Below are 27,762 nucleotides of genomic sequence, written 5' to 3' on the forward strand. Positions count from 1 at the left end.
GCATAGTTCCCACACAAATGTTAGCCAGTTAATTTCCTTTTCCATACTCCCAAATCATCACAGAAGATATACACTGTAATAAATCCAGACGGCCCCCATTCATCCTCACCTCTTGCTAGTCGTCCCCTCGTGCAGTCATGCCTCACAATATAACAGGACTGGTCTGTGTGACCAAGACCAAGAGCACACAGCAGAGGTGGTGATACATCCCTTTTTTAAAAGATTTATTTATTCATTTGAAAAAGTTTCACACAGAGAGAAGGAGAGGCAGAGGGAGAGAGGAAGAGACAGAGAGAGGTCTTCCATCCAATGGTTCACTCCCCAGCTGGCCGCAACTTTCAAGATTGCTCCAGTTTTACACTCTGGCTCTTTCTCTCAGATCACTCAGTCTGGCAGAAGCAAACCGCCAAGCTGTCATCAGCACTACGGAGAGACCTAGCCAGTGAGAAACTGAGGCCTTGATGAGTAGACTTACAGGTACATCATTCATAATGGTCTTGTGATGACTACAGTCCAGCTACCACCTTGACTATAATCTCTGGGCAAGAACCAGAGATGTTCTGCAGTTTATGTCCCTAAAACACTATGAGATAGGGGCAGGCGTTGTTGCACAGCAGGTTGAGCCACCATGTGAAACACCCATATACCCTACCGCGCTAGCAGTTTGAACCCTGGCAACTCTGCTTTCTATCCAGCATCCTGCTGCTCCTGAGAAGCGGTGGATGATGGCCCAAGTACTTGGGTTTCCACTACTCATGTGGGTTGTTGGAGACCTGCATGGAGTTCTGACTCCTGGATTCTGGCCTGGCCCAGCCTTGGCTATTGTGGCCATTTGGGAATTGAACTAGTTCACTCCCCACCTCCCTAAATAAACAAATCTTCAAACACACACACACACACACAAAGTGACAAATATCTGTTGTTTTGAATTGGTACATTTGGGGCTATTTGGTTAATATAGCAATAGATAACTACTATACTCGGCATAAAAGGAGTGCAAACCTCTTTTGTCACATTGTTTCCTAACTATAAAAGCAGCAATATACTCACGGTAGAAAACCGAAAGTTCAAGCAATGATGATTATGAAGTAAAATTCCCTGCTTTCTGGTAGCTGAAATCCTACTTCCCAGGCGTAGCCACAGTTAATGGTTTCTTGTGTATCCTTTAGAATCATATATCAGATGTATGTATGTATAAGCATTTATTTAACATTTATTTTCTTTCTCAAACATACAAACAGAATCATATGACAATTCTGCAACACTATACACACACACATACACACACATATACGTGTGGTGTTTCTGTGACCCATATGGGAGACCTGGATTGAGCTCCTGGCTCCTGGCTTTGTCCTGGCTGAGCCCAGTCACTGAGAGAGTATTTCAAGAGTGAAACAGCAGATGGGAGCTGTGTCTCTCTACCTCTCTAATAAAGACAAGATTAGAAACAAAAACTCACACAAGTGTTTCAGATTCACTGACACAAATAAAACAAAGGAAGTGTTACTGTTTTCTTTGCCACAATAATGTATAAAAATATTTCCTTTATAAAAGACTTAGAATGAAGCTTGCATTTCTTGAATATTTTCAATTTATGCAAAATAATGTCATGGAAACTTCATTTTTGCTCATGCAATACATATTCTATACCAACATAAAGACAGCTTACAATCAAGCTATGAGAAAAAAGTCATATCCACACTTCTAGAATTCCAAATATACAGAGAAACGAAATTTAGACACTGGGCTTATGATTTACTTTTCTTACAGGTTACTTTACATGATCAATTTCATCTGAAAGAATTTGTTTAGGGGCCTACACAGTATTGCACAATGCGTTAAGCTACCACCTGCATGCCAGCATCCCATATGGGCATCAGTTCGAGTCCTGGCTGCTCCACTACCAATCCAGCTCCCTGCTAATGGGCCTGTGAGAGCAGCAGGAGACAGCCCAAGTCCTTGGGCCCTGGCAACCCACATGAGAGACCTGGACGGGGTTCCAGGCACCTGGCTTCACCTAGGCCTGACTGTTGTGGCCATCTGGGGGGTGAACCAATGGATGGAAGAGACACACCCCCTCTCCTCCGCCCCAGTAAACTATCTTTACAACAATCATATAAAACAGAGTTTGGTTGGAGTTCCAGTTATTCCATTTATTTTTTCTTTTTTTTTTTATTTTTTTTGATCCCCAGGAATACTTTTATTTATTTTATTCGCTGTTATTTTTTTCCCCAAAGAAAACTTTTATTTAAGGAGTACAAATTCATGCATTTCACAAGTACAACTGCAGGAAGACAGTGATTCTTCCCACCACACCTGCCCTCCCACCCTTCTACCTCCTCCCTCTCCAATTCCCAGTCCCATTCTCCATTAAGATTCATTTTCAATTAACTTTGTACAGAAGACCAACTTTATACTAAGTAAAGAGTTCACCAATTTAAAAAAAAATTTTTTTTACAAGGTTTGTTCAAAGTCATTGCATCTCAAAGTTAATTTCACTTTTTTTAGAAACTTAATTAACTTTATTTTTTAATAATTATTTTTTATTTATTTGAAAGAGTTACAGAAAGAGGCAGAGCCAGGGAGAAAGAGAGGTCTTCCATTCCACTGGTGTACTCCCCAAAAGACCACAACAGCCAGAGCTGAGCCAGGAGCCAGATGCTTCTTCCGGGAGTCCCACACAGGTGCAGGGGCCCAAGGACTTGGGCCATTTTCTACTGCTTCCGCAGGCCATAGAAGAGAGTTAGATCGGAGGACAAGCAGCCAGGACTCGAACCGGCGCCCATATGGGGTGCCTGCGCTGCCGGCTGGGGCATTAACCTGCTGCACCACAGTGCCAGCCCCATAAACTTAATTAACTTTAAAGAAGCACACAAGAATGATACATCTTTTGTGAGCACTTAGACATAACTATTACTAGGAGACATAAGAATTTCCTCTCTCAATACATTAAAAAAAAAAAAGTAAGTCCTTGAGAATAAGTTTTTTCATTAATTAAGATAGCACCTAAGAAAACAAGCAATGGAGTTGGACACTCAGGCATAACTAAAACTTATGAGACATAAGAATATCCTCCACTTGATATGATATACTAAAATGAAATAAATCTTTGAGAACAAATTTGACTGTTAACTCAAAATACAACTCTTTGGCTACTCTACTTCTGACCCAGCTTCCTGCTCATGAACCTGGGAAGGCAGGGGAAGACAGTCCAAGTACTTAGGCCCTTGCCACCCACGTGGGACACCAGAAAGGTACAGACTTGGCTGTTGCAGCCATTTGGGGAGTGAACAGCACATGGAGGATCTCTCCTCTCTGTCTCTGTCTCTCTGTAGCACTGCCTTTCAAATAACTGTTTAAAAAAGAGAGAGAAAGAATTTGCTAGCTTTCACTAATGTCTCAGAAAACTTTTCTCTGAAGGGAGGAGAGAACTTCCACTTTGCTTATGGCCTGTCTAATTACTGACGGAGTTTGTCGATTCAAAAGGCTTCCATAGCCTTGGCAGCTCAGGTCAAGGGCCTCAGGTGATCAATAAGAGTGTCAATTGTTAAATCAACAATAGGAGTCACTGTGCACTTTTCTTACTCCCCATGTAGGACCTCTGTCCTTCCTGAGTTGTACTATGGGAATTAACTACAAAACTGGCTCTCAAACTGTACTTTATACTCTGTGTGTCTGTGTGAGTGCAAATTGTAGAAATCTTTACTTAGTATAGAGTTGGTTTTCTGTATATAAATTAATTAAAGATGAATCTTAAAGAAGAATGGAATGGGAGAGGGAGTAGGAGGTGGGATGGGAGTGGGGGTGAGAGGGTGGGTATGGGGCAAAGAACCGCTATAATCCTAAAGCTGTACCTATGAAATTTGTATTCATTAAATAAAAGCTTTCTTAAACAACAACAACAAAAAGAATTACCCACCAGATGAAGTCTAGTTACTTGCCAGTCCAAAGAAAAGAAAGATAATATATACCAGGAACTTAGAAAACTCAAACCCCACTCCACCAAAAGCAGTTAGGAAATGGAATGCAATCCAAGCAGTTAGGAAATAGGCACAGTGCCTGATTAGACAATTGTGAAAAGAATACAAATAACCAACAAACATATGAAAAAATATTCACCGTCACTAGACATCAGGGAAATACCAATCAAAATCACAATAGGATATCACCACACTCCTGTTAGAACACTTATTACTGGGGCTGGCCCCGTGGCATTGTAAGTAGGTTAAACCTCCACCTACAGTGCCAGCACCATATATGGGCAACGGTTCGAGTCCCGGCTGCTCCACTTCTGATCCAACTCCCTGCTAATGTACCTGGGAGAGCAGCAGAGAGAACAGCCTAAGTGTTTGGGTCCCTGCAACCACATGGGAGATCCAGAAGAAGCTCCTAGCTCCTGGCTTTGGCCTGGCCCAGCCAGGGCTGTTGTGGCCATTTGGGGAGTGAACCAGCAGATGGAAGATCTCTCTCTGTCCCTCTCTCTGTAATTCAACTATACAAAATCTTAAAACAATACAGAGAAAAAGATATAGAACAGCGGTTCTCAAAGCTTACTATACACAAGCCTATCCCTACCAGAGATTCTTCGGAGGATCCATTAGTAAAAACTATTTTATTGCATTGTATTGTATTGCATTGTATTATTGTTTGTATTCGACAGGCAGAGTTAAGATAGTGAGAGAGACAGACAGAGAGAAAGGTCTTCCTTCTGCTGGTTCACCCCCAAAATGGCCGCTACGGCAGGCACTGCACCGATCTGAAGCCAGGAACCAGGTGCTTCCTCCTGGTCACCCATGTGGGTGCAGGTGCCCAAGCACTTGGGCCATCCTCCACTGCCCTCCCGGGCCACAGCAGAGAGCTGGACTGGAAGAGGAGCAACCGGAACTAGAACCCATGCTCACATGGGATGCCGGAGCTGCAGGCAGAGAATTAACCAAGTGAGCCACAGTGCCGGCTCCCAGTAAAAACTATTGTAATAACAGCACTCAGATTGTATTTGCCTTCTTTGCTATGCTGATGCTTGCACTAATAGCACAATAGCAATCATGGGTAAAATGCTGGCCCTGTGGCACAAACTAAAGCAGTGGCATAAAAACATCTTAGTAATTACTACACTGTTCACTACAATGCACTCACAGGGAAAAAAGCAAATTTCATTTAAGAAATGTTCTAAGTAATACCAATGAGGGAGGTAACTGGCCCATTGGCTGAGATGCTCATATCCCACATCAGGGTACCTGGGTTCATCTCTCAGCTCTGGTTTCTGCTCGGGTAGACTCTGTGGGGAACAGCAGTGGTGGGAAAATACATTTCTATGGATTATGTCACCCAGTCTATAGCAGTCCTACCAGATAAAAATACCTTTTTCCTATAGCACATGATAACTAGCAGGCAGAAAAGTAATTGACAAAGTGGAAGCACTGTTAAATATGTGACTAGAGGATCAATGTTAATATCAGGCATCCACTAACCCTTAGGACATGGTTCAAGTATCTTAAAGGCATACGAAAATACTGTTGCATAGAAAGCCAGGGAAATGGTAGGTACGTTTTATTTATTTGAGAGGCAGTGTGACAGAGAAAAGGAGGGGGATTAGATCTCCCATCCTCTGGTTCACTCTTCAAATGCCTGTGATAGCTGGTGTGGGGCAGGTTGAAATTATCAGCCAGGAACTCAATGTAGGTCTCCTAAAGGTGTCAGGAATCCAAGTACTTACGCTATCACCTGCTGCCTCCCAGGGTGCAGATCAACAGGAAATGGAATAAGGAACAGAACCAGGGCTTGAATTTAGGTATTCTGATATGGCCTATTTACCACAAGCCAAACATCTGTGACCTGCCTCCCCACCCTACTAAGCACATTTTAATCTGTAGAACATCAATGAGAGTGGAAGCAGGTGGATATATTATAGCTACCAAGAAGTTCCTTTGGGGTCATCAAATAGGGAAACTTCCTTCCGAAATGAGCTTTCACATAATAATGAATAAATGCTCTATTCAGCTGTGGTCCTTGGACCAGTGGCATCAGCATCACCTGAGAGCTGTTTAGAAATGCAGAATCTTGGGCCGGCACCCGCCGTGGCTCAACAGGCTAATCCTCTGCCTTGTGGCGCCGGCACACCAAATTCTAGTTCCGGTCGGGGCACTGGATTCTGTCCTGGTTGCCCCTCTTCCAGGCCAGCTCTCTGCTATGGCCCGGGAGTGCAGTGGAGGATGGCCCAAGTGCTTGGGCCCTGCACCCCATGGGAGACCAGGAGAAGCACCTGGCTCCTGCCATCGGATCAGTGCGGTGTGCCAGCCGCAGCGCGCTGGCCGTGGTGACCATTGCAGGGTGAACCAATGGCAAAGGAAGACCTTTCTCTCTGTCTCTCTCTCTCTCTCTCACTGTCCACTCTGCCTGTCAAAAAAATAAAAATAAATAAATAAATAAAAAGAAATGCAGAATCTTGGGGCAGGTGTTCTGGCAAAGAAGGTTGAGTTGCCACTTGAGATGCCCACATCCTATATCAGAGTACTGGTTGGAGTTCTGACTACTTGGCTGAGGTCTAGCTCCCTATTAGTGCTCCTGGGAAGCAGTGTATGACGGTTTTATGTACTTGGGTCCTGGCTGTCTACGTGGGAGACCCAGAGACAGAATCTCATCTCAGGTTATCTCAAACCTGCCAAATAAATGTCTTCATTTTTAAAAGATCCTCAGGGCCAGCACTGTGGCCTAGTGGGTTAAATCCCTGGCCTGAAGTGCAGGCATCCCATATGGGTGCCGGTTCTAGGCTTGGCTGCTCCTCTTCCAATCCAGCTCTCTGCAGTGGCCTGGGAAAGCAACACAAGACAGCCCAAGTCCTTGGTCCCCTATACCCACGTGGGAGACCCGGAAGAAGCTCCTGGCTCTGGAAGAAGCTCCTGGCTCCTGGCTTTTGGTCTGGCCCAGCTCTGGCTTTGGATCAGTGCAGCTCCAGCTGTTGCGGCCATCTGGGGAGTGTACCAGCGGATGGAAGACCTTACTCTCTGTCTCTACATCTCTCTGTAACTCTGTCTTTCAAATAAATAAAATAAATCTTAAAAAAAAAAAAAAAAAAAGATCCTCAGGGCCAATGCTGTGGCGAAGCGGGTTAAAGCCCCAGCCTGCAGTGCAGGCATCCCATATGGGCGCCAGTTCTAGTCCTGGCTGCTCCACTTCTGATCTAGCTCTCTGCTATGGTCTGGGAAAACAGTAGATTGTCCAAGTCCTTGGGCCCCTGTACCCGTGTGGGAGGCCCAGAGGAAGCTCCTGGCTCCTGGCTTTGGATCAGCTGAGCTCTGGTCATTGTGGTGGTCATTTGGGGAGTAAACAAGCTGAATGAATGGAATACTTCTCTCTTGCTCTACCTCTCTGTCTTTAAAATAAAACAATTTAAAAAATCCTCAAGTGATTTCTATGCATTTTAACATTTGACAGGCACACTTTACAACTTAGATAATCAAAAAAGAAGAGTAGGCTTGTCCTAAAGCTTTAAAGGACTGGCTTATCATTCCGTTCTTTGGAAAAGCAAAAGTGACCTTTAAGCCTAAACTCTTCTTATGCTAGACTTATGAATACAAGAATTTATAAACATTAGAGCTTTTGGAATCTAATCTGTTCATGTGGAAAAAGTTCCTAAGGTTCTAAAAATGAGTTGTAGATCAATCCTGTCTTCTGAATCACAGTACAGAGTGTAATTTAATTTCACTTAATTTTTCTTTGTAGTTGAGGGTCAAAGCTATTTTGGTCCTGAAGAATAGTGATGCATTAAAGAGCTACCAAGTGGCACAGCAGGTGTTCAGTAAATGGTCTTTGCCTTCATTCTATTTCCATGAGAATGCCAAGCTCTACACTCTCAGCTGGCAGAGACTTGGGGCCATGGTTGTCATATTCCCAGCGAAATATTTAGAGTTGTCCATGTTAACTAATTGCTTTAGACCACTGTGTATTTTTAAAAAAGACTTATTTATTTGAAGGCAGAGTTACAGAGAGAGAGGGACAGAAAGAGAGAGAGAGGGAGATCTTTCTCCTGATTCACTCCCCAAATGGCCAAAATGGCTGGAGCTGGGCCGAATCCTGGAACCAGAAACTTCATCTGGGTCTCCCACATGTGTGGCAGGAGCCCCAATACTTGGGCCATTTTCTACAGCTTTCTCAGGTGCATTAGCAGGGAGCTGAACCAGAAGTAGAGTAGCCAGGACTTGAACCGGAGCCTTTATGGGATGCCACCATTATGGATGATGGCTTACACCACTACGTTACAACACTGGCCCCTGAAGTGTTACTAGAGAATACGTGCCAGCGCTGCGGGTAAAACCGCTACGCTGCCTGCAGTGCGGGCATCCCATAGGGGCGCCAGTTCAAGTTCCAGCTGCTCTACTTCCCGCACTGCTAGGCCCAGGCCCAGGCCCCGCCGCGACCGCACAGCCTGGGTCTCAGGTGGGAAAAGGTTACAGGGCCCCCGCACTTCCTGCGGCCCAGGCCTTGCCTGTCATAACGAAGGCAGCCTTGCCTGCACCGGGGAACTGGCGGGGAGGGGACGGGGCGGGCCGCTGGACGCGGTTCTGTGGATCCGCCTCCGGTCTGGGCTCGCCCGGCACCCGCCTGCAGGGGGCGCTGCGGCGGCGCGCGGCCAGTGCGTGCCGCGAGCGACCTTAGGTGGAGTCCGCGTGGAGGGGCGCGGGGCGCTGGACGCAGGGCGAGAGGCGGCGCGGGGCTGTTCTTGGTCCCCGTGCCGCGGGGGCGGAGCAGCGGTGCTGAGCTCCGCGCTGGATCGTGGGCACTCCCGCCGCCGTCCCGGGTGACTCCCCCGGTGACGCTGAGCGCGTTCCTTCCTCTTCCTCTCATCTCTGCGGCCCCGCCTTCCCTTCCTCCGCCCATCTCCCCGAGCGGAGCCGCCGCCGCCAGCAGCGCCGTCATGTCGGCCCCCGCCGGGTCCCCTCACCCGGTTGCCAGCGCCCGGATCCCGCCCATGTTCGGCGGAGCTGCCACCTCAGGAGCCGTGGCGCCCACGGACCCGAGCCTGGCGCCGCACCAGCAAAACGGTGAGGCGGGCGAAGCGCGGGGCCTAGTGCCTGCCGGGCGGCCTGCGCGTCCGCGCCGGGGCGGGGCGGTCCGGGAGAGGCGTCGGTGTCCCGGAGGCCGCGGGCGGAGGCCGCGGGGTCCGGGTTGGCCGGGGGTGGGAGCAGGGAATGCGTGATGGGTGGCGCAGGGGCAGAGGCGCCCCGGCTTGGGGCGGCCTGGGCAAGCCTGGGCCAGGGCTGTTTGTGTAAGGCGACCCCAGGCCCGAAAGCGCCGGGGGCAAAGTGGGGGGCCTTAGGGAAAGGGGGAGCCCGCGCTCCTGGGGTGTCCTCTCGGGGGTGTCCAGACTAGGGGTGGCGAGTTGCCCTGAGCGAGCCACCCTTTCGCTGAGGTCGCGGCGAGGAGCCGAGGCCGCGCAGAGCACGGTGTGGAGAAGGCTGGTGCAGCCATGGAACAAGGTGGGTTGTGTCCTTGCTGTCGCGGGAATGTGGCTCCGAGATCCGAGGCCCTGCGAGCTCGCGGCCTTGAAGGGAAGTTCTGTTTGCGTTCAAGTTTGGAGACAAAAGGGGGTGAGCACGCTCCCTAAGTGTAACTGTAACCCTGACCCAGTTCCTCCTCCCTGTCTGCGCTTGCTGCTCAGAGGTTTCCGAGTTTGCTTGTAGTGTTGGAAAGGGAGCAGATGTCAAAGGGATTTCAACGAATACCTTTAGATCTGGCTGTTTTTCTCAACTCTGCTTTCAAAAATAGGAGGATGTGCGGAGATTGGCCTTGCGTTAAGGCGAGGCCTCCTACCGGCAGCAGCCCGTGCACTTTGAAAGCTGCTTACACACTAAGGTCGTGGGCCCTCGGTATATGCAGAGTTTCAGCTGGAACTGACCTCTAGGAAATCCGTTCCCTCATGTTGGGATTCCACATATGCCCAGACGGGTCGGAGGAGGGGGCCTGTCAGTGTGGACGAGGATGTCACAGGAGAACATTTGAGAGTACTTGTCTGAATTAGAGCAGTAGTCTATTCTGCATTGGTAAGAGAAACTAGTTCTTTAAGTGGTTGGTTTATGTTATCTGACTTGCTGATGACTGTTTTACAGCTGATGCTTCTCGGGCATGAAGTTTGTTGTTTATTCTGCGAATCAGAAGCTGAATTTTTCGTAATCAGAAGTGACAGTTTAGCCTTAATGCTCTTTGGTCAGCCATGCTTGTCAGTATCATATGCTTTATATTCCAGTGTTGTTCACTCTGATGTGTTTTGAAAGAACAGTGTTGGTGTTATACATCTATCCTGAACATTTGTAAAAATATCTGTGAGCCGTTTTTGTTCTTGTAACCTTAATATAAGGGCTTATGTTTTGTTTTTAAAACAGCTTTGTGTGTAATGGAACTTAGATCATTTAGGAATGGGTCACAAGTCTCTCAGACTATCATAAAACAACATTTTTCAGTGATTCAGGATTGTCTTTCCTTGATTTTCTGAGTATGCTTTATCATCTTAGTGAACATTTTTTAAAGTGGCAAACACTTATCTTAGCCTTACAAATTTCATTGACACTCAATGCTGGATATTATTCAATCAAATGTCAGGATGTAAAGAACAAATCAATGCTTTGATGGTAAACATAGATGAACGCTTGACTTCTACTGTGTATAATCATTACTTTCCTTTAGTGTTGCAATAACCATTTCAACATTTCTGTGTGATTCCCAGTTGGGCACTCACGGTTGGGGTAGCAGGTAAGACAAACGCCCCCTGCATTTGTCCTTACCTGACCTGTATTTGTTGATATTCAGATCGGTTCTTTCTGGCCTTGAGGTAAGGGTGGGAGGGAGGTCCTGTCTCTGGGCAGAGGTTAAGGCATGAACAGCAGAGGGTGGAAGTGTGAAAGTGGAGGAATGTTAGAAATTGAAAGCTCTCCAGAGGAGTAAAGGATACTGGGTTGGGGGGAAGCCAAGGTGTTGAAGCTGAAAGAATAGTTACCAGTGGCCAGGCTGCACAGAGGCCTTTCCATGTCATGCTGTGGAATTTGGAATAAAGAGCTGGGGTCAGGGGGTTCTGTTCTGTTCTGTTTCTGTGGAAAGGATTAGTGTAAGTAGAGAAAAAAGATCAAATCTGCTTTTGTTTTGTTTGTTAATCTTAGGCAAAAAATCCATTATAGATAAAGATTAAGCATTCATTTGGATTTCTGATTTTTTTTAAAGATTTATTTATTTATTTGAAAGGCAGAGTTACAGAGAGGCAGAGGCAGAGAGAGGGAGAGGAAAGAGGTCTTCATTTGCTGGTTCACTCCCCAAATGGCCGCAACAGCAGGACCTGTGCCAACCCGAAGCCAGGAGCGGCTTCTGGGTCTCCCACGGGGGTGCAGGGGCTATGTACTTGAGCCATCTTCTACTGCTTTCCCAGGCCATAGCAGAGAGCTGGATCGGAAGTGGAGCAGATGGGACTCCAACCAGAATCCATATGGGATGCTGGCACCACAGGCGGCGTCCTTACCCGCTAAGCCACAGCTTTGGCCTCAATTTATTCTTTTTTTCCCCTTTTTTAAAAAAATTTATTTGAAAGTCAGAGTTACACAGAGAAGGAGAGGCATAGAGAGAGGTTTTCCATCCGCTGGGTCACTCCCCAGTTGGCCACAATGGCTGGAGCCATTGCTTTCCCAGGCCATAGCAGAGAGCTGGATCAGAAATGCAGCAGCCGGGACTCGAACCGGTGCCCATATGGGATGCAGGCTGTGCAGGCGGCAGCTTGACCCGCTATGCCACAGTACCGGCCCCCCAATTTATTCTTTACATAAACTAGTTTGTGTTTTAGTATGTTTCTGTGGAATACCAGACATGTTGAAAAAGAAATGTCAGAAGTATGCAAATGAAACATCACAGGAGACAGAATGAGATGATTTACCTCAATGGAGTGGTTAGATATGAAGTACATTGGGTCTTCATTTCCAGTCCCTGTCACAGAGCGCCTAAAACCCAGGCAGTTTCCCAGTGATGAGAATGTCTTGTCTTATTCATAATAAGCACCATGATCACTCCTGAGTTTAAGTTAATAAGGTGACTTAGAGTGGCACCTCGGATAGCCTCAGGATAAGGTTGTTCACAAGAAAAGAGAGGTGATTAGAGCTTTGGAACTCTTTTTTGTTTTTACTTCTCTTTTCTTTCTTCCTTCCTTCCTTCTTTTTTTTTTTTTTTTTTTTTTTAAGGTTTATTTACTTATTTGAAAGGCAGAGCTATAGAGAGAGGAGAGACAGAGAGAGAACTTCCATCCATTGGTTCACTTTCCAAATGGCCACAGTGACCAAGGCTTAACCTGGCTGAAGCCAGGAGTTTCTTCTGTGTCTCTCATGTGCATGCAGGGGCCCAAGGACTTGGGCCATCTTCCACTGCTTTCCCAGGCGCATTAATAGGGAGCTGGATAGGAAATGGAACAGCCAGGACTCAAACCTGGGGCTTGAAGGCTGTGGCTTAACCTTCTATGCCACAGCGTTAGTCTGAGGGTTGGAACTTTGAGTGTTCATCTGCTGACCTCCAGGAAGGGTAGAGGACTAGAGACTGAGCTCTATAAGAACTTTCTCTCTCTCTCTCTCTCTCTCTCTCTCTCTCTCTCTCTCTCTCTCTCTTTGTCTCTCTTTAAAGATTTGTTTGTTTGTTTGAAAGGCAGAGTTGATCTTCCACTCAGTGGTTCACTCCACAAATAGCTGGAATGGCCAGAACTGAGCCAGCCGGAAGCCAGGAGCCTGGAACTCTGTTGGGGTCTCCCATGTGGGTGGCAGGGGCCCAAACATTTGGACCATTTCACAGTGCTTTCTCAGGTACATCAGCAGGGAGCTAGATTGGGAATGGAACAGCTTAGATATGTGATGCAGGTCCCTGTAAGAATTCTTTAAACAATAAGATTTTTTTTTTTTTTTGACAGGCAGAGTGGACAGTGAGAGAGAGAGAGAGAGAGACAGAGGTCTTCCTTTTCCGTTGGTTCACTCCCCAATGGCCGCTGCGGCCGGCGAGCTGTGGCTGGTGCACTGCGCTGATCTGAAGCCAGGAGCCAGGTGCTTCTCCTGGTCTCCCATGCGGGTGCAGGGCCCAAGGACCTGGGCCATCCTCCACTGCCCTCCCTGGCCACAGCAGAGAGCTGGACTGGAAGAAGAGCAACCGGGACAGAATCCGGCGCTCGGACTGGGACTAGAACCCAGGGTGCTGGCGTTGCAGGCGGAAGATTAGCCTATTGAGCTGCAGCACCGGCATAAACAATAAGATTTGATGAGTGTCTGGGTTGCTGACCAGGTGGACCTGCTGAGAAGGGGGCTGGTGTCCCCCACCCATACCTTGCTCTGTGCACCTTTCATAAGGCTGCTCCTCCTTAGCTTTTGTAATATCTTAGCAAAGTAGTAAAATTCAAGGAGGGGTGGAAGGAATCCCAGGTTGTAGCCAACTGGTTAGAAGTAGGGATGACAGCCTACTGTTTGTGATTGGCAGCTGCCGTAGGAGGCAGTCTTGGGGGAGGAATACCCATTAGGCCCTGACTTCAGGCCCTGTCAGGGTTGAATCTGAGGACTGGTGTCCACTGCTGTACTGCTTGATGTGGAGCCTTCCTCTTAACCCCCTCTGCTGATCACAGAGTGCTGTGCAGAGTGAAAGAAAAGTTTTTTCCTTTGGAAATGGTTAACAGATATTTTAAAGTAGATTTGTTTTTCCAAAGGAAATTGTGATAGAGAAATCAGAAACAAACAAGAAAACTGGTTGTGGATAAAATAGAGCTGCAGCTGTTGTGGGAATGCAACCTGAAAAACACATAGTCCAGTCCTCCTATGTTATAGATAAATTCGAGATCTAGAAAGAGTAAGTGAGGTCGTTTTCCACCAATTCTTGTACAAGCTTTGTGAGGGTAGTGGTTTTGTATGCTTCAATTCACTGTTGTATATTGATGGCAAGTTTTAAGTGTTTATCAGATACTTGTTAAATGAAGTCCAGTTCAGTTCTTCTAATTCCAAGTCCAGGTATCTTTCTATTACCAGACTCTAAGACGTTTTTTTAGAAACGTTGATGTGTGGGAAGAGTAGGGACTAGAGAGGGAGAACACTGGATCTTTATTATCTCTTGTTTTCTAGATTTCAGTGTTAACCTGTCCCTCTTCCCCCCCACTCAGTTAGTTTGACTTCATTGAATGAACTGTGAAATCTTTCTCTTAAACTTCCTTCCTTGAGGTTGTATTTCTACACTTCACTTTTTCATTTTGGGGCAAATAAACTTAGAATTACTTTTGTTTCCGTTTGAAGTATTAGTTGTATATTTTTCACCATTTACTTTCCTCTGTCTCTTTGAGATTCCTTCTAATGCTAGGTCCTCAATCATAGGAAGATTGAGTGCAATAATAGCCTTGTAATGAATGGTGTTAACTACAAAGTTGTTTCTGCTGGGCTGGTGCTGTGGCTCACTTGGTTAATCTTCCGCCTGCGGCGCTGGCATCCCAAATGAGCACTGGGTTCTAGTCCTGGTTGCTCCTCTTCCAGTCCCGCTCTCTGCTGTGGCCCGGGAGGGCAGTGGAGGATGGCCCAAGTGCTTGGGCCCCTGCACCCGCATGGGAGACCAGGAGGAAGCACCTGGCTCTTGGCTTCGGATCGGCGTAGCTCCGGCTGTAGCAGGGGTAAACCAATGGAAGGAAGACCTTTCTTTCTGTCTCTCTCTCTCACTAACTCTATCTGTCAAATAATAATAAAAAAAAAGTTTCTGCTGACTCGAATTGAAAATACCTTTAAAAATTTTAGGAGTGGAGAGGGAGCAGATACCTCCAGATTTAACAATTGCTTCTCTACCTTTTTATTTTACTTTTATGAAGCAAATGGTACTCATTTTCAAATGTAGGAATGTATTCTTCTTAACATATGCTCTTTGTAAAATACTACTGGTGATTTCTTTCTTTCTTTTTTAAATGATTTCTTTATTTTATTTTAAAAAGCAGAGTTAGAGAAAAAGCAAGAGAAAGATCTCCCATCTTCTGGTTTACTCTCCCAAATGGCCGCCAAGGCTAGGGCAGAGCTAGGCAGAAGTCAGGAGCCTGGAACTCCATCTAGGTCTCCCAAATGGGCAGCAGGGGCCCTTACACTGGACCTTCTTCATCTGCTTTCTCAGGTATGTTAGCAGGGAGCTGGATTGGAAGTGGAGCAATTGAGACTCAAACTGGCACTCGTAAGGGATGCCGATATTGCAGGTGGTGGCTTAACCTGCTGTGTCATAGTGCCAGCCTGTTTTTAGTTGTCAATAACGCGAGAAAGATGAGACAGTAATGATGATTATTGGATTTTTTTTAAAGATTTATTTTATTTATTTGAAAGACAGAGTTACAGAGAGAGGTAGAGACAGAGCGAGGTCTTCCATCTGATGGTTCACTCCCCAGGAGGCTGCAATGGTCAGAGCTGTGCTGATCCAAAGCCAGGAGCCAGAAGCTTCTTCCGGATCTCCCACGAGGGTGCAGGGGCCCAGGGACTTGGGCCATCTAGTACTGCTTTCCCAGGCCCTAGCAGAGAGCTGGATCAGAAGAGGAGCAACTGGGACTAGAACCGGCAAGCATGTGGGATGCTGGTGCTTGAGGCCTGGGCTTTAAAACCCGCTGCGCCACAGTGCTGGCCCCGATTATTGGAATATATTATGGATGGTTGGTGCTGTGGTCTAGCTCATAAAGCCTCTGCCTGTAATGCCCAGCTGCTCTGCTTCCTATCCAGCTCCCCGCTATTGTGTCTGGGAAAGCAATGGAAAATGACCCAAGTGCTTGGGCCCCTGCACCCACATAGGAGACCTGAAAGAAGCTCCTGGCTTTGGCCTGGCCTAGCCTTGGCCATTGCAGCCATTTGGGGAGTGAACCAGTGGATGGAAGAATCTCTCTCTCTACCTCTACCTCTACCTCTACCTCTCTGTAACTCTGCCTTTCAAATAAATATTTAAAAAAATATTTAAAAACTATTTTTAAAAAATTCATTGTGGAAGGTATACATAAGCATACCATTCCATACTGTCTAGTCAGGAAACCTGTAGGAAACCTTCAATTTTGAGAGTGTATGGAAAATTTAAAATGATATACATCTCCCTCATATGTCTAAGGTGGGTTCCTTTTGATCATAACAGCATATGTGTCTCAGGATTTTTCTTCAATTATAGCTAACCAAAAGGACCAGACCCTCTCATGGAGATAGTGCGTGGGCTTTAATGTAACTAAATATATAATTTCCTTCTACACTGATTAATAGATATCTTAACAAATATCTGCTCCTTATATAAACAGGTGTCTTATCATCTGGGTTTTTTAGTTTGTATTGTGGTATGTATTGCTTTTGTTATTTGTGGCATCTCCTACCTCCTTGGGTTTCTGAGATTATAGATGCAGTAATATATTGATTGTCACTAATAATAGTTTGGCTAACTTCCTCTTTCTCGTTCATCTGTAACCCCTGAAGTATTTATGCAAAAGACATTGAGATAGAAAGATTTTGATCCAGTCTTCAACAGACCCTCCTAGAAGTGTGGCATCTTCATAGTCAACACTGAATGAGAGAGAGGATTGGGTTAGAGTCAACCCTGAGAAGCCACAATTTCTGACAGACTCCGAAATGTCTACAGGGTGTAGACGAGTGAAAAAGCTTTGACATTACCAAGATTTTCTGGAAAAACTACATTTCTGAGCTCCTGTGGATAATAGCTTTACTTGTAGAGTAGTTGAGAGGATTGCCTTAAAAGAGATACTATTTTAAAGGACCTGGTCCTGGGGCAGTGGGTTAAGCCTCTGCTTGGGTTGCCTGCATCCCTTGTTACAGTCACATGTACTCTGCTTCCTATCCAGATCCCTGCTACTGCATCTGGGAGGCAGTGGACGATGGCGCAAGTACGTGGGCCCCTGCCACCCACTTGGGGGACCGGGGTGTTCTGGCTTCTGCTTTGGACCTGGTCTGGTCCTGGCTATTGAGGGCATTTGGGGAATGAACCAGCAAATGGAAGATGTGTGTGTGTGTGTGTGTGTTTGCGTGTGTCTGTCTCTCTGTCTTCCTTTGTCTAACAGTTTGCCTTTCAAATAAATAAATAAATCTTTAAAAAGTACCTGCTCCAACTGGAAACATTATACATAGTGAAATAAACCAGTCCCCAAAAGACAGATAACCATATGTTTTCCCTGATCCAAGGTAACTAATAGAGTATCTAAAATGTAATATATTTTGAGATTCAGTGATTGTTTACAGCCCTTGTCTCTTTTGTTGAGGAGCATGTTTTATTGTTGCTGCTTTTGTTTGTTTTTTAAAGATTTATTTATTTGAAAGGCAGAGTTACAGAGAGGCAGAGGCAAAGAGAGAGAAAGGTCTTCCACCTGATGGTTCAGTCCCCAGATCGCTGCAACGGCTGGAGCTATGCAGATCCGAAGCCAGGAGCCAGGAGCTTCTCCTGGGTCTCCCATACTGGTGCAGGGGCCCAAGGACTTTAGCTGTCTTCTGCTGCTTTCCCAGGCCATAGCAGAGAGCTGGATCTGAAGTGGGGCAGCCGGGACTTGAACCAGCACCCTTATGGGATGCCGGCACTGCAGATGGTGATTTTAACTGCTACACCACAGTGCTGGCCCCCATTTTTTTTTCTTCTCTTCATACTGTTTGTTGAAGTCTTTTCCTTAGTGTAGGGTTAACTTTACGATGACTAAGTAAACTGAAAGTAGATCTTCGTAAAAATTAAGAGTGGGAATGGGAGAGGGAAGAGGAAGAATGGTTGGAGTATGGGCAGGAGGGAGGGTAGGGTGGGAAGTATCACTGTGTTCCTAAATCTGTATATATGAAATACATGAAACTTGTATAAGTTAAATAAAATAAAATAAAATAAATAATAGAAGTACCTGGTCTTAGTAGGTGCTTAGCAATGAGACTCCCCTTTATTTCATTTCCTTCAGGAGAATGGCAGAGACCATGTCCATTTTCCTGACCTTGTTCCCAGAACAGCATGCAAGAGGCACTCAGTTGATTAAGTGAACTTGGCTTCATAGTTAGTACTGCTTTTTGAAACTGGTCACTGACAGAATCTGTGGCCAGCTTCCTCCTACCCCTTCTTGTATTTAAGATCCAATTACTATTTCAGTCTTTTCTATTTTTCCTCCACTTTCCAGCATCGCTCCCTCCTACCCCCCAGCACTCACACAACAAATCCACTCTTGGATGGTTTCTGCTAATAGACTGTCTACCTTGGCTAGCTGCCTTTTGAGTAGGTGGGTTTCATTGGTTTCAAAATTTCTGAAGTTGTAGGCTGAAAGCCACCTGTCATAGGAGTTGTGAAAAAGTGGGATGGAGTAGTAAAATAATGCCTTGCTTAGCTACTGGTCAGGTTCTAAGTTGTAATAGGGAAAACTTATGGGATGAGGCCAGGAGGAAGTTTAGTTGTATCTAAAGTGATGGGCAGACTTTGTATGGTCAGAAAAGAATGTATGAATCAAAGGCAAGGAATTTAAGAAATGTACTTTCAAGGGTACATGAGAGACAGTAATGAAAGCATAGTTATTAGAGGTAATTGCAGTTGTTGAAAGAGATTCTTAAACATTATCCTAAGAAGTTTGGATTTCATTTGAACCAAAGAAAAACCACTGTGTGGAATGGAGTATTTAAAAACTACTTTGCCTGCACAGATCATGAATTAGAGGGATATAAACATGGAATAAAGAAGTCAGAAGGTTTTGAAAATTTTTGAAGTGAATTTTCATGTACCCTAAAGAAACTGATTTATGTTAAAGAGATCCTATAATTTTCTTTTTGTACAGTGACTAAATGTTCCATGAAATAATTATTTTGTAAATTTTGATTTTCATGTCAGGTTTGCTTAAAGTAGGGAGAGAATCAGTTTTCCTTTGGTTAGAAGCTAGTCTTTGAAAAGAGATTATGTCACTGTGGTGGGTATACTCTTGGGATAGATCTCGTGATTATTTGGTCTTGGGTGAAGAGAGCATAGATACTTATAGAAAATCAGAGGCTGACCAGCTAAGCAGCTCTACTAAAAGGCATACAAACTATTTGTTGAAAAATCTTGTTTATTTCTGTTTAGATTGGTACCAACAAGTAGGTAATGTGTTAGAACAATCCTTTTCCTTTTATTTTTTAAAGATTCATTTTATTTATCTGAAGGACAGTGTTACAAACTTGGTAAGAATATAAAAATTCTTTCAGGCTGGCGCCGAGGCTCACTCCCATGCAAGTGCAGAGGCCCAAGGACTTGGGCCATCTCCCACTGCTTTCCCAGGCCATAGCAGAGAGCTAGATCGGAAGTGGAGCAGCTGGGACTTGAACAGGCGCCCATATGGGATGCTGGCGCTTTAGGCCAGGGTGTTAACTTGCTGTGCCACAGTGCAGGCACTTGATTGATTCTTTTGTAAGGTACTTTGTAAGACTGTTTGAGTACAATAACTATTTCATTGATTCTAAGATACCTTTTCCCACATTTTTTACCTCTGAAATAGAGGTGCACCTTAGAGTAGTGGAAATTTTAAATTGCTTTTTGTGAAGCAGGAATCTTGATATAGTAGTGTGAAAATTTGCCCTTTTTACACCTGATATGATAGACTGAGTGTGAGGCCACCGACGTAGGTCCGTGCTCTGATCCCTGAAAACCTTTGCAGTTTTGATTAGGGGTCTTGGGATAGGGAGATTGTCCTGGATCTGGGTGTCCTACTAAGTAATATAGTTGTTCTTAGTACAGATAGAGGAGTCAGAGCCAGCAAAGAAGGTAATGTGATGACAGAGCAAGGTTGGAGTGCTATGTTTTAAAGGTAGATGAAGGGGCTGGCGCCGCGGCTCACTTGACTAATCCTCCGCCTGTGGCACCGGCATACCGGGTTCTAGTCCCAGTTGGGGCGCCGATTTTGTCCCGGTTGCTCCTCTTCCAGTCCAGCTCTCTGCTGTGGCCAGGGAGTGCAGTGGAGGATGGCCCAAGTGCTTGGGCCCTGCACCCGCATGGGAGACCAGGAGGAAGCACCCGGCTCCTGGCTTTGGATAGGTGCAGCGCCTGTGGCGGTCATTTGAGGGGTAAACCAACGGAAGGAAGACCTTTCTCTCTCTCTCTTTCTCTCTGTCTAACTCTGCCTGTCCAAAAAAAAAAAAAAAAAAAAAAAAAGGGTAGATGAAGGGACCACTAGCCAAGGAATGCAGGCGGCCCTAGAAAAATGAAAAACCAAAACAGGATTCTTTTCTCAGTGTGTCTCCAAACAACGATCCTTGTCCCGTGACACCTCGACTTTAGCCCAGTGAAACTGATTTCGGACTTCTGGCATCCAGAATTATAAAAGAATGCATTTTGTTGTATTAAGCCAGTTTGTTTATTATAATTTATTACAGTAGCAGTAGGAAACTAATTCACTTGGTAAGATTAACAAAAAAAGCAGCAGTATCAGAATAACTTAGAATGAAATGCTGTAGATTTTGAATTACATTTTGCTGTGGATGCTGTTCTTATATTGGAATTATTACCGAGTAAAAAGTATAAAATGCCAAAGTGAGCAGGGAGGAGGGAATTTTGCAAAGTTCCATGTAGAGGGAAGAGCCTATTTGAAGATTCAGAGGTGAAAAACAAGGTAGAAAAAATGTAGTGTGGTAAGGGTATATGTAGACAGTGATGTAGCCTTTTTATAGTGATGGCTACTTAAAAAAAATTTTTTTTTTTTTAATTTAAAAAGCAGAGTTTGGGAGAGAGAGAGAGATCTGCCATCTATTGGTTTACTTCCCAGATGGCTGCAAAGGCTAGGATCCCAGAACCTGGTAAAATGAATGTTTGTGTACCCTCAGAATTCTTATAATGAAGCCCTCACACCTAACTTGATGGCATTCACAGGTGGAGTGACTGGGAGGCAGTTAGGCTTCCATTATGTCATGGGGTGTGGGAGAACTATCATGATGGAATTAGTGGCCTTCCAACCTTCACAATGGTGTGAAAATAATTAATTGTTATTTACTCCTCCCAAGTTATAGTATTTTGTCAGAACAGCCAGAGCTGATTGAGAGAATCCCTTAACCAAATGCCCAAGGTTAACACATCCAAGAATTTAAAATGTCAGTATTATGTAATCCCTGATATGTTGCAGTAAGTACCTGAATGGGGCTGGCATAGTCTGGAAGGCCACCTCCCTGTGACAGTGGTGTCCCATATGGGTGCTGGTTCTTCTAGCTGCTCTGCTTCCAATCCAGCTCCCTGCTAATGGTCTGGGAAAAGCAATAGAATATAGCGCAAGGGGTTGGGCCCCTGTACACAAGTGGGAGACCCAGATGAAGCTCCTGGCTTCGGATTGGCCCAGCTCTGGCCATTGTGGCCATCTGGGGAGTGAATCAGTGGATGGAAGATCTCTCTCTTTGTCTCTCACTTTCTCTCTGTAACTCTAGGTTTCAAAATAAATATTTTTCTTTTTTTTAAAGAAAGAATGCATCTGACCTTTATGGTATTCTTCCTAAAAATTCCTATTCAAGTATTTTTTTTTTTTTTAAGATTTATTTATTTATTTGAAAGCCAGAGTTACACAGAGAGAGGAGAGGCAAAGAGAGAGAGAGAGAGGTAGGTAGGTAGGTAGGTCTGGAGAGGATGGTTCACTCCCCAGATGGCTGCAACGGCTGGAGCTGTGCTGACCCAAGGACTTGGGTCATCCTCTACTGCTATCCCAGGCCATAGCAGAGAGCTGGATTGGAAGAGGAGCAGCCGGGATTAGAACCGGCATCCATATGGGATGCCAGCGCTTCAGGCCAGGGTGTTAACCCGCTGTGCCATAGCGCTAGCCCCTACCTATTCAAGTCTTAATTATGAGAATGCAAAGCAAAGCCAAAGTGAGGGACATATCAAATTGTCAAGACCATAAAAAAAAAAATCCAGAAATTGTCATTTGATACAGCAATTAAGGTATTACTTAGGATAGGGGCCGGCCCTGTGGCATTGTGGGTAAAGCTGCTGCCTGCAGTGCCGGCATCCCAGTGGGCGCTGGTTCGAGTCCTGGCTGCTCCACTTCTGATCCAACTGTCTGCTATGGCCTGAGAAAGCAGTAAAGGATGGCCCAAGTCCTTGGGCCCCTGCACCTGCTCCTGGCTCCTGGCTTCGGATCGTCACAGCTCTTGCCTTTGTGGCCAACTGGGGAGTGAACCAGCGGATGTAAGACTCTTTCTCTGTGTCTCCTTCTCTCTCTGGGTAACTCTGACTTTCAAATAAATAAATAAATCTTAAAAAAAAAAAAAAAAAAGTTACTTAGGATATCCACATCCAGTGTCGGAAGGCCTGGATTTGAGTCCTACCTCCACTCCCAGTTCCAGCTTTCTCCTAATGGAGTCCTTGGAAGGAGGTATGACAACTAAATGCACCATGATGTCATGAATTTGGTTCTGTAACAGAAAAAAGACATCATTGGAAAATTGATGAATTATAAATAAACTGTATAGTTTAGCAAGCTGTATTTCATCAGTATTACTTTTTTTATCTTGATAAATATACCATGCATTTGTAAGTTGTTAACATGAGAGGAAGCTGAGTTTAGGGTGTTGCCCTTTCTGTGTTAGTTTTGTAACATGTTCATAAATCTGAAATTATTGCAAAACAGCTTGTAAAGCATCAGTAGAAAAATTGTGGGAAATGACTGAATTGTTGGGATGACATACTTTTTTAGACAAATGACTACACCAAACATAGCCAGAGTGATTTCCCTAAAAGGTAAATGTGATAATGTTACTTCCTTGTTTAAAAGCCTTCTAACAGTTTTCTTGCCATCAGGAAAAACTCAGAAAATATTTTTTAAAGATTTATTTGTTTATCTGAAAGACAGATAAAGAGAGAGGAGAGTGAGATGGGCAGGGTGGGGGGCATAAATCTTCCATCTGCTGACCTGCTGCTTCACTCCCCAAATGGCCACAATGGCAAGGGCTGGGCCAGGCTGAAGCCAGGAAGTAGGAGCCTCCTCCCAGTCTCCCACATGGATGCAGGGACCCAAGCACTTGGACCATCCTCCACTGCTTTCCCAGGCACATTACCAGGGAGCTAGATCTGAAGTGGAGTAGCTGGGACTTGACCCGTCATCACCCACATGGGATGCCAGTGATACAGGTGGCTGCTTAACTTGCTACGCCATGACGCTGGCCCCCAAAACTCAGATTCTTTAACAAGGCTTTTAAAATATAGGTCCATGTTCTAATCTCAGGATCCTATGAATATGTTAGGCTACATGGCAAAAGAGAATTAAAGTTGTAAATGGTTAATTGGAGGGCTTGAAAACTGGCAGCGTGTCCTTGCTTATCCAGTAAAGCTCAGTGTAATCACAAAGTCCTTAAAAGTACAAGGGACCTGGAGGACCCTGGTGGGGGTGGAAAGTACAAGGGACCTCAAAAAATTAGTGGAAAAATGGAATTAAAAGATTATTTTGCTGAAAAAAGTGTTGATTTCCTCTCCCATTTTATTTTAAAAAACACTTTATTTATTTGAAAGGCAAAGTTACAGAGAGAAAGAAATCTTCCATCCACTGGTTTACTCCCGAAAAGGCCACAAGAGCTGTGGCTGGGGCCATTGCTTGGGATAGCGGGTTAACTCCCTGGCCTGAAGTGCCAGCATCCCACATGTGTGTCAGTTCGAGACCCAGCTGCTCCACTTCTTATCCAGCTCTCTGCTATGGCCTGGGACAGCAGTGGAAGATGGCCCAAGTCCCTGGGCCCCTGCACCCGCGTGGGAGACCCGGAGGAAGCCTCTGGCTCCTGGCTTTGGATCAGCCCAGTTCCGGCCGTTGTGGCCGATTGGGGAGTAAACCATCGGATGGAAGACCCCTCCCTCCCTCCCTCCGCCCCCCCCCCCCCCCGCCTCTCCTCTCTGTGTAACTCTGACTTTCAAATAAATAAATAAATTAAAAAAAAAAAAAAAAAAGAGCTGTGGCTGGGCCATGCTGAAGCCAGAAGCCTGAAACTCCCTCTGGGTCTCATGCAGATGCAGGGGCTGAAAGACATGGACCATTCTCCACTGCTTTCCTGAGCACATTAGCAGGAAGCTGGGTCAGAAGTGGTGTGGCTAGGATAGGAACTGATGGCATATGGTATGCCAACGTTGCAAGCGGCAGCTTAACCCATTGTGCTACTGTGTGGGCCCCACTCCCATTTTATTTTGAGATTTATTTATTTATTTATTTTTGCAAGACAGAACATCAAAGAGAGAGGGAGAGACACAGAAAGAGCCATCTTCCATCTATGGGTTCACTTCTGAAATGGCCACAACAGCTAGGCTTGGGTCAGGTCAAAACAGGAGCCAGGCATTCCATCCTCCTTTCCTACATGGGTGACAGGGACACAAGTACTTGGGCCATCTGACTTGCCTTCCCAGAGCCCATTAGTAAGAAGCTGTATTGGAAGCCCAGCAACTGGGACAATGAATCTACACCCTAAAAGGGAGATGCTGGTGTCACAAATAGCAGCTTAACCTGCTGTATCACAATGCTGGCCTTTGTTAATCCTGTTTTAAACTTTTATCATTTTCTTATATTGTGAACTCACAGCAAATTTTTATCTTATTCTTTGGGTTATACTCCAATACTATTGTTACTTATTTTTGTTCCTTATATTATTTCAACTTTCGTCATTGGGCATTTTCATATTGGCTGCTGTGTCCCTTCATCCTCATCCTTTTCTTTTTACAGGCAGAGTGGACAGTGAGAGAGAGACAGAGAGAAAGGTCTTCCTTTTGCCATTGGTTCACCCTCCAATGGCCACTGCGGCCGGCGCGCTGTGGCTGGCGCACCGTGCTGATCCCAAGGCAGGAGCCAGGTGCTTCTCCTGGTTTCCCATGGGGTGCAGGGCCCAAGCACTTGGGCCATCCTCCACTGTACTCCCGGCCATAGCAGAGAGCTGGCCTGGAAGAGGGGCAACTGGGACAGAATCCGGCTCCCCGACTGGGACTAGAACCTGGTTGCTGGCACCACTAGGCGGAGGATTAGCCTAGTGAGCCGCAGCGCCGGCCCCCCCTTTTTTTTAATTGGGTCCCCACTCCCCCCCCTTTTTTTAAAGATTTATTTAGGCCGGTGCGGTGGCTCAATAGGCTAATCCTCCGCCTTGCGGCGCCGGCACACTGGGTTCTAGTCCCGGTCGGGGCGCCGGATTCTGTCCCAGTTGCCCCTCTTCCTGGCCAGCTCTCTGCTGTGGCCTGGGAGTGCAGTGGAGGATGGCTCAAGTGCTTGGGCCCTGCACCCCATGGGAGACCAAGAAAAGCACCTGGCTCCTGGCTTCGGATCAGCACGGTGTGCTAGCCGCAGCGGCCATTGGAGGGTGAACCAACGGCAAAAAGGAAGACCTTTCTCTCTGTCTCTCTCTCTCACTGTCCACTCTGCCTGTCCAAAAAAAAAAAAAAAAAAAAAGATTTATTTATTTATTTGAAAGGCATAGTTCCAGAGAGGCAGAGGCAGAGAGAGATCTGAGAGATACATCTGCTGGTTCACTCCCCAGATGGCTGCAATGGCTGGAGCTGCGCCAATCTGAAGCCAGGAACCAGGAACTTCTTCCAGGTCTCCCACATAGGTGCAGGGGCCCAAGGACTTCAGCCATCTTCCACTGTTTTCCCAGGCCATAGCAGAGAGCTGGATCGGAAGTGGAGCAGCTGGGACTTGACCCAGTGCCCATATGGGATGCCGGCACTGCAGGCAGAAGCTTTACCTGCTACACCATAGCGCTGGCCCCACCCCTTACTTTCTGATGTGGCAGAGTCCTCAGTCTTTTAATTAAACGTGTTTCTAACTGACTTGATTTAAGTTGTCGTAGAGGCCTTCCTAAGGTTAGAAGAAAAAGGGAGGCAGCTGTCCTGGGAATGAAATGTGGTTGTTATCTGTTTGTCTAGGAATGCTTCAACTGTAGTCCTTATCAGCTTATATGTAACCATTTAATGGTCTGCTTGTTAGTACAGAACATTGATTCACATTTGTGCAGTATTGTATCAATCCTGTGGCTTCCATATAACATTAGAATATCCAATCAAATGTATGCAGGTGACCATATAAGGGAGACAAACAAGCTAAAACCATATATAAAGGAAAACCATTCTTTGTTTGGGGCTCAGGATTTTGGATAAGAAATTCTACCTGGACCTTATGCCAGCATAATAAAAGATTGCTTCCAGTTAAGAGGCCTTGGTGTCTTGTCTCAGTACAGGAGTCCTGCTACAGTTATATTACAGGGTACTTTGTCTTTTTTATTTTTATTTTTTTGACAGAGTGGACAGTGGGAGAGAGAGAGACAGGGAGAAAGGTTTTCCTTTTTGCTGTTGGTTCACCCTCCAATGGCCGCCGCGGCCGGCACATCGTGCTGATCCGAAGCCAGGAGCCAGGTGCTTCTCCTGGTCTCCCACGTGGGTGCAGGGCCCAAGGACTTGGGCCATCCTCTACTGCCTTCCCGGGCCACAGCAGAGATCTGGGCTGGAAGAGGAGCAACTGGAACAGAATCCGGTGCCCCAACCGGGACTAGAACCTGGGGTGCCAGTGCCACAGGCGGAGGATTAGCCTATTGAGCTGCGGCGCCGGCTGAGGTACTTTGTCTTATACTTGTCCTACTCCAGCATTCAAATTGACCCTTAGTCAACAATCCCAGATTTCTTTTGATTGGGCATGGTATTCAGGAATTAAGAACTGAGCACTACAATGATCATTGCCACTGATGTGTCGCTGCCAGGAAGTACTCTTAGGTCTAACCCATGTAGATAAACTTACCTGTAATTGTCCATGTGTTTTTCCATTTGCATTTGTATCCTTCAGTTTGGTTATCTTATATTTGTGAACTAGGCTGAGTTGTCTGTCTGCGTTCCATTCTGGGTTTTCTCAACATCTTGTTTTTAGGAAAATTTGCAGTCATTTTCTATAGACTACAGCTCTATAGGTTTCCCAAATGCATGTGGCCATACATCCACCACCACAATATTACATCCAATTCCATTATCATATAAAGTGTCTTGTGGTTCTCTTGTAGTTGGTGCCTCTCTTCTTCACCAGCCCTTGGCAGCCATTGTTCTGTTTAATATTTGTGATAATCAGAATGTCATATGAATGGAGCTATACAATATGTAGCATTTGAATGTTGCTTCTTTCGGTTGGCTGTCTTCATCCATGCATCAGTAGTAGTTTCTTCATTTTTACTGCTCAGTAGTGTTCTGTCATAAGCATGTAGCAGGATTGTTGGGCCATTCCTCTGTTGTCAAACATTTTGGTGGTTATGAACAAAGCTGCCATAAACATTCATGAACCAATTTTTGTATAGTTTTCAGCTCAAATAAACACCTAAGAGTGAGAATGTTGGATCATGTGATAAATGTATACTTCATTTTATAAGATTTTCAACCAGGTTTACAAGGTAGCTTTTCTATTTGCATTTCTTGCAATAAGAGTTCCTGTTGTACCATGTTTGCCATCATTTGATATTTTCATATGTTTTGTTGTCGTACTCATTCTAAGAGACAAATAGAGACACCTCATTGTGATTTTAATTAGCATTTCTCTAATGGCTAATGATGGGCAACTTTGCTCTTTCCAGCCATTCATATATCTTTAGTGATAATCTTTTTAGATATTTCATCCATTTTTAGTTGCATTGTCTCTTTTCTGATTGTTGGATTTTAGGAATTTTTTCTATATTGTGAACTCAAGTCCTTTGTAGGATATATGATTTGCAAACAATTGTTCTTGACTGTTTTTTGTATTTTTTTTTTTTAATTTTTGACAGGCAGAGTGGACAGTGAGAGAGAGAGACAGAGAGAAAGGTCTTCCTT

The 27,762-nt window shown here is 45.4% G+C and overlaps 1 protein-coding gene across 4 annotated transcripts in view; it reads left to right on the top strand.

The window, feature by feature from the left end:
• Positions 1–8,817: 8,817 nt before the first annotated feature.
• Positions 8,818–27,762, top strand: part of SEC24B (SEC24 homolog B, COPII coat complex component) — a 101,286-nt gene continuing 82,341 nt past the window's right edge. For 2 of the 4 annotated variants that reach the window (XM_062199751.1, XM_062199752.1), the window contains exon 1: positions 8,818–9,044. In XM_062199751.1, the coding sequence (XP_062055735.1) occupies positions 8,918–9,044 (127 nt within the window). In that variant the 5' untranslated portion in view covers positions 8,818–8,917. The remainder of the gene's footprint in view (positions 9,045–27,762) is intronic. The other 2 variants (XM_062199753.1, XM_062199754.1) reach the window with 1 other exon arrangement.

The sequence above is a fragment of the Lepus europaeus genome, chromosome 8, assembly GCF_033115175.1.
Source record: "Lepus europaeus isolate LE1 chromosome 8, mLepTim1.pri, whole genome shotgun sequence".
NCBI classification, from domain to species: domain Eukaryota; kingdom Metazoa; phylum Chordata; class Mammalia; order Lagomorpha; family Leporidae; genus Lepus; species Lepus europaeus.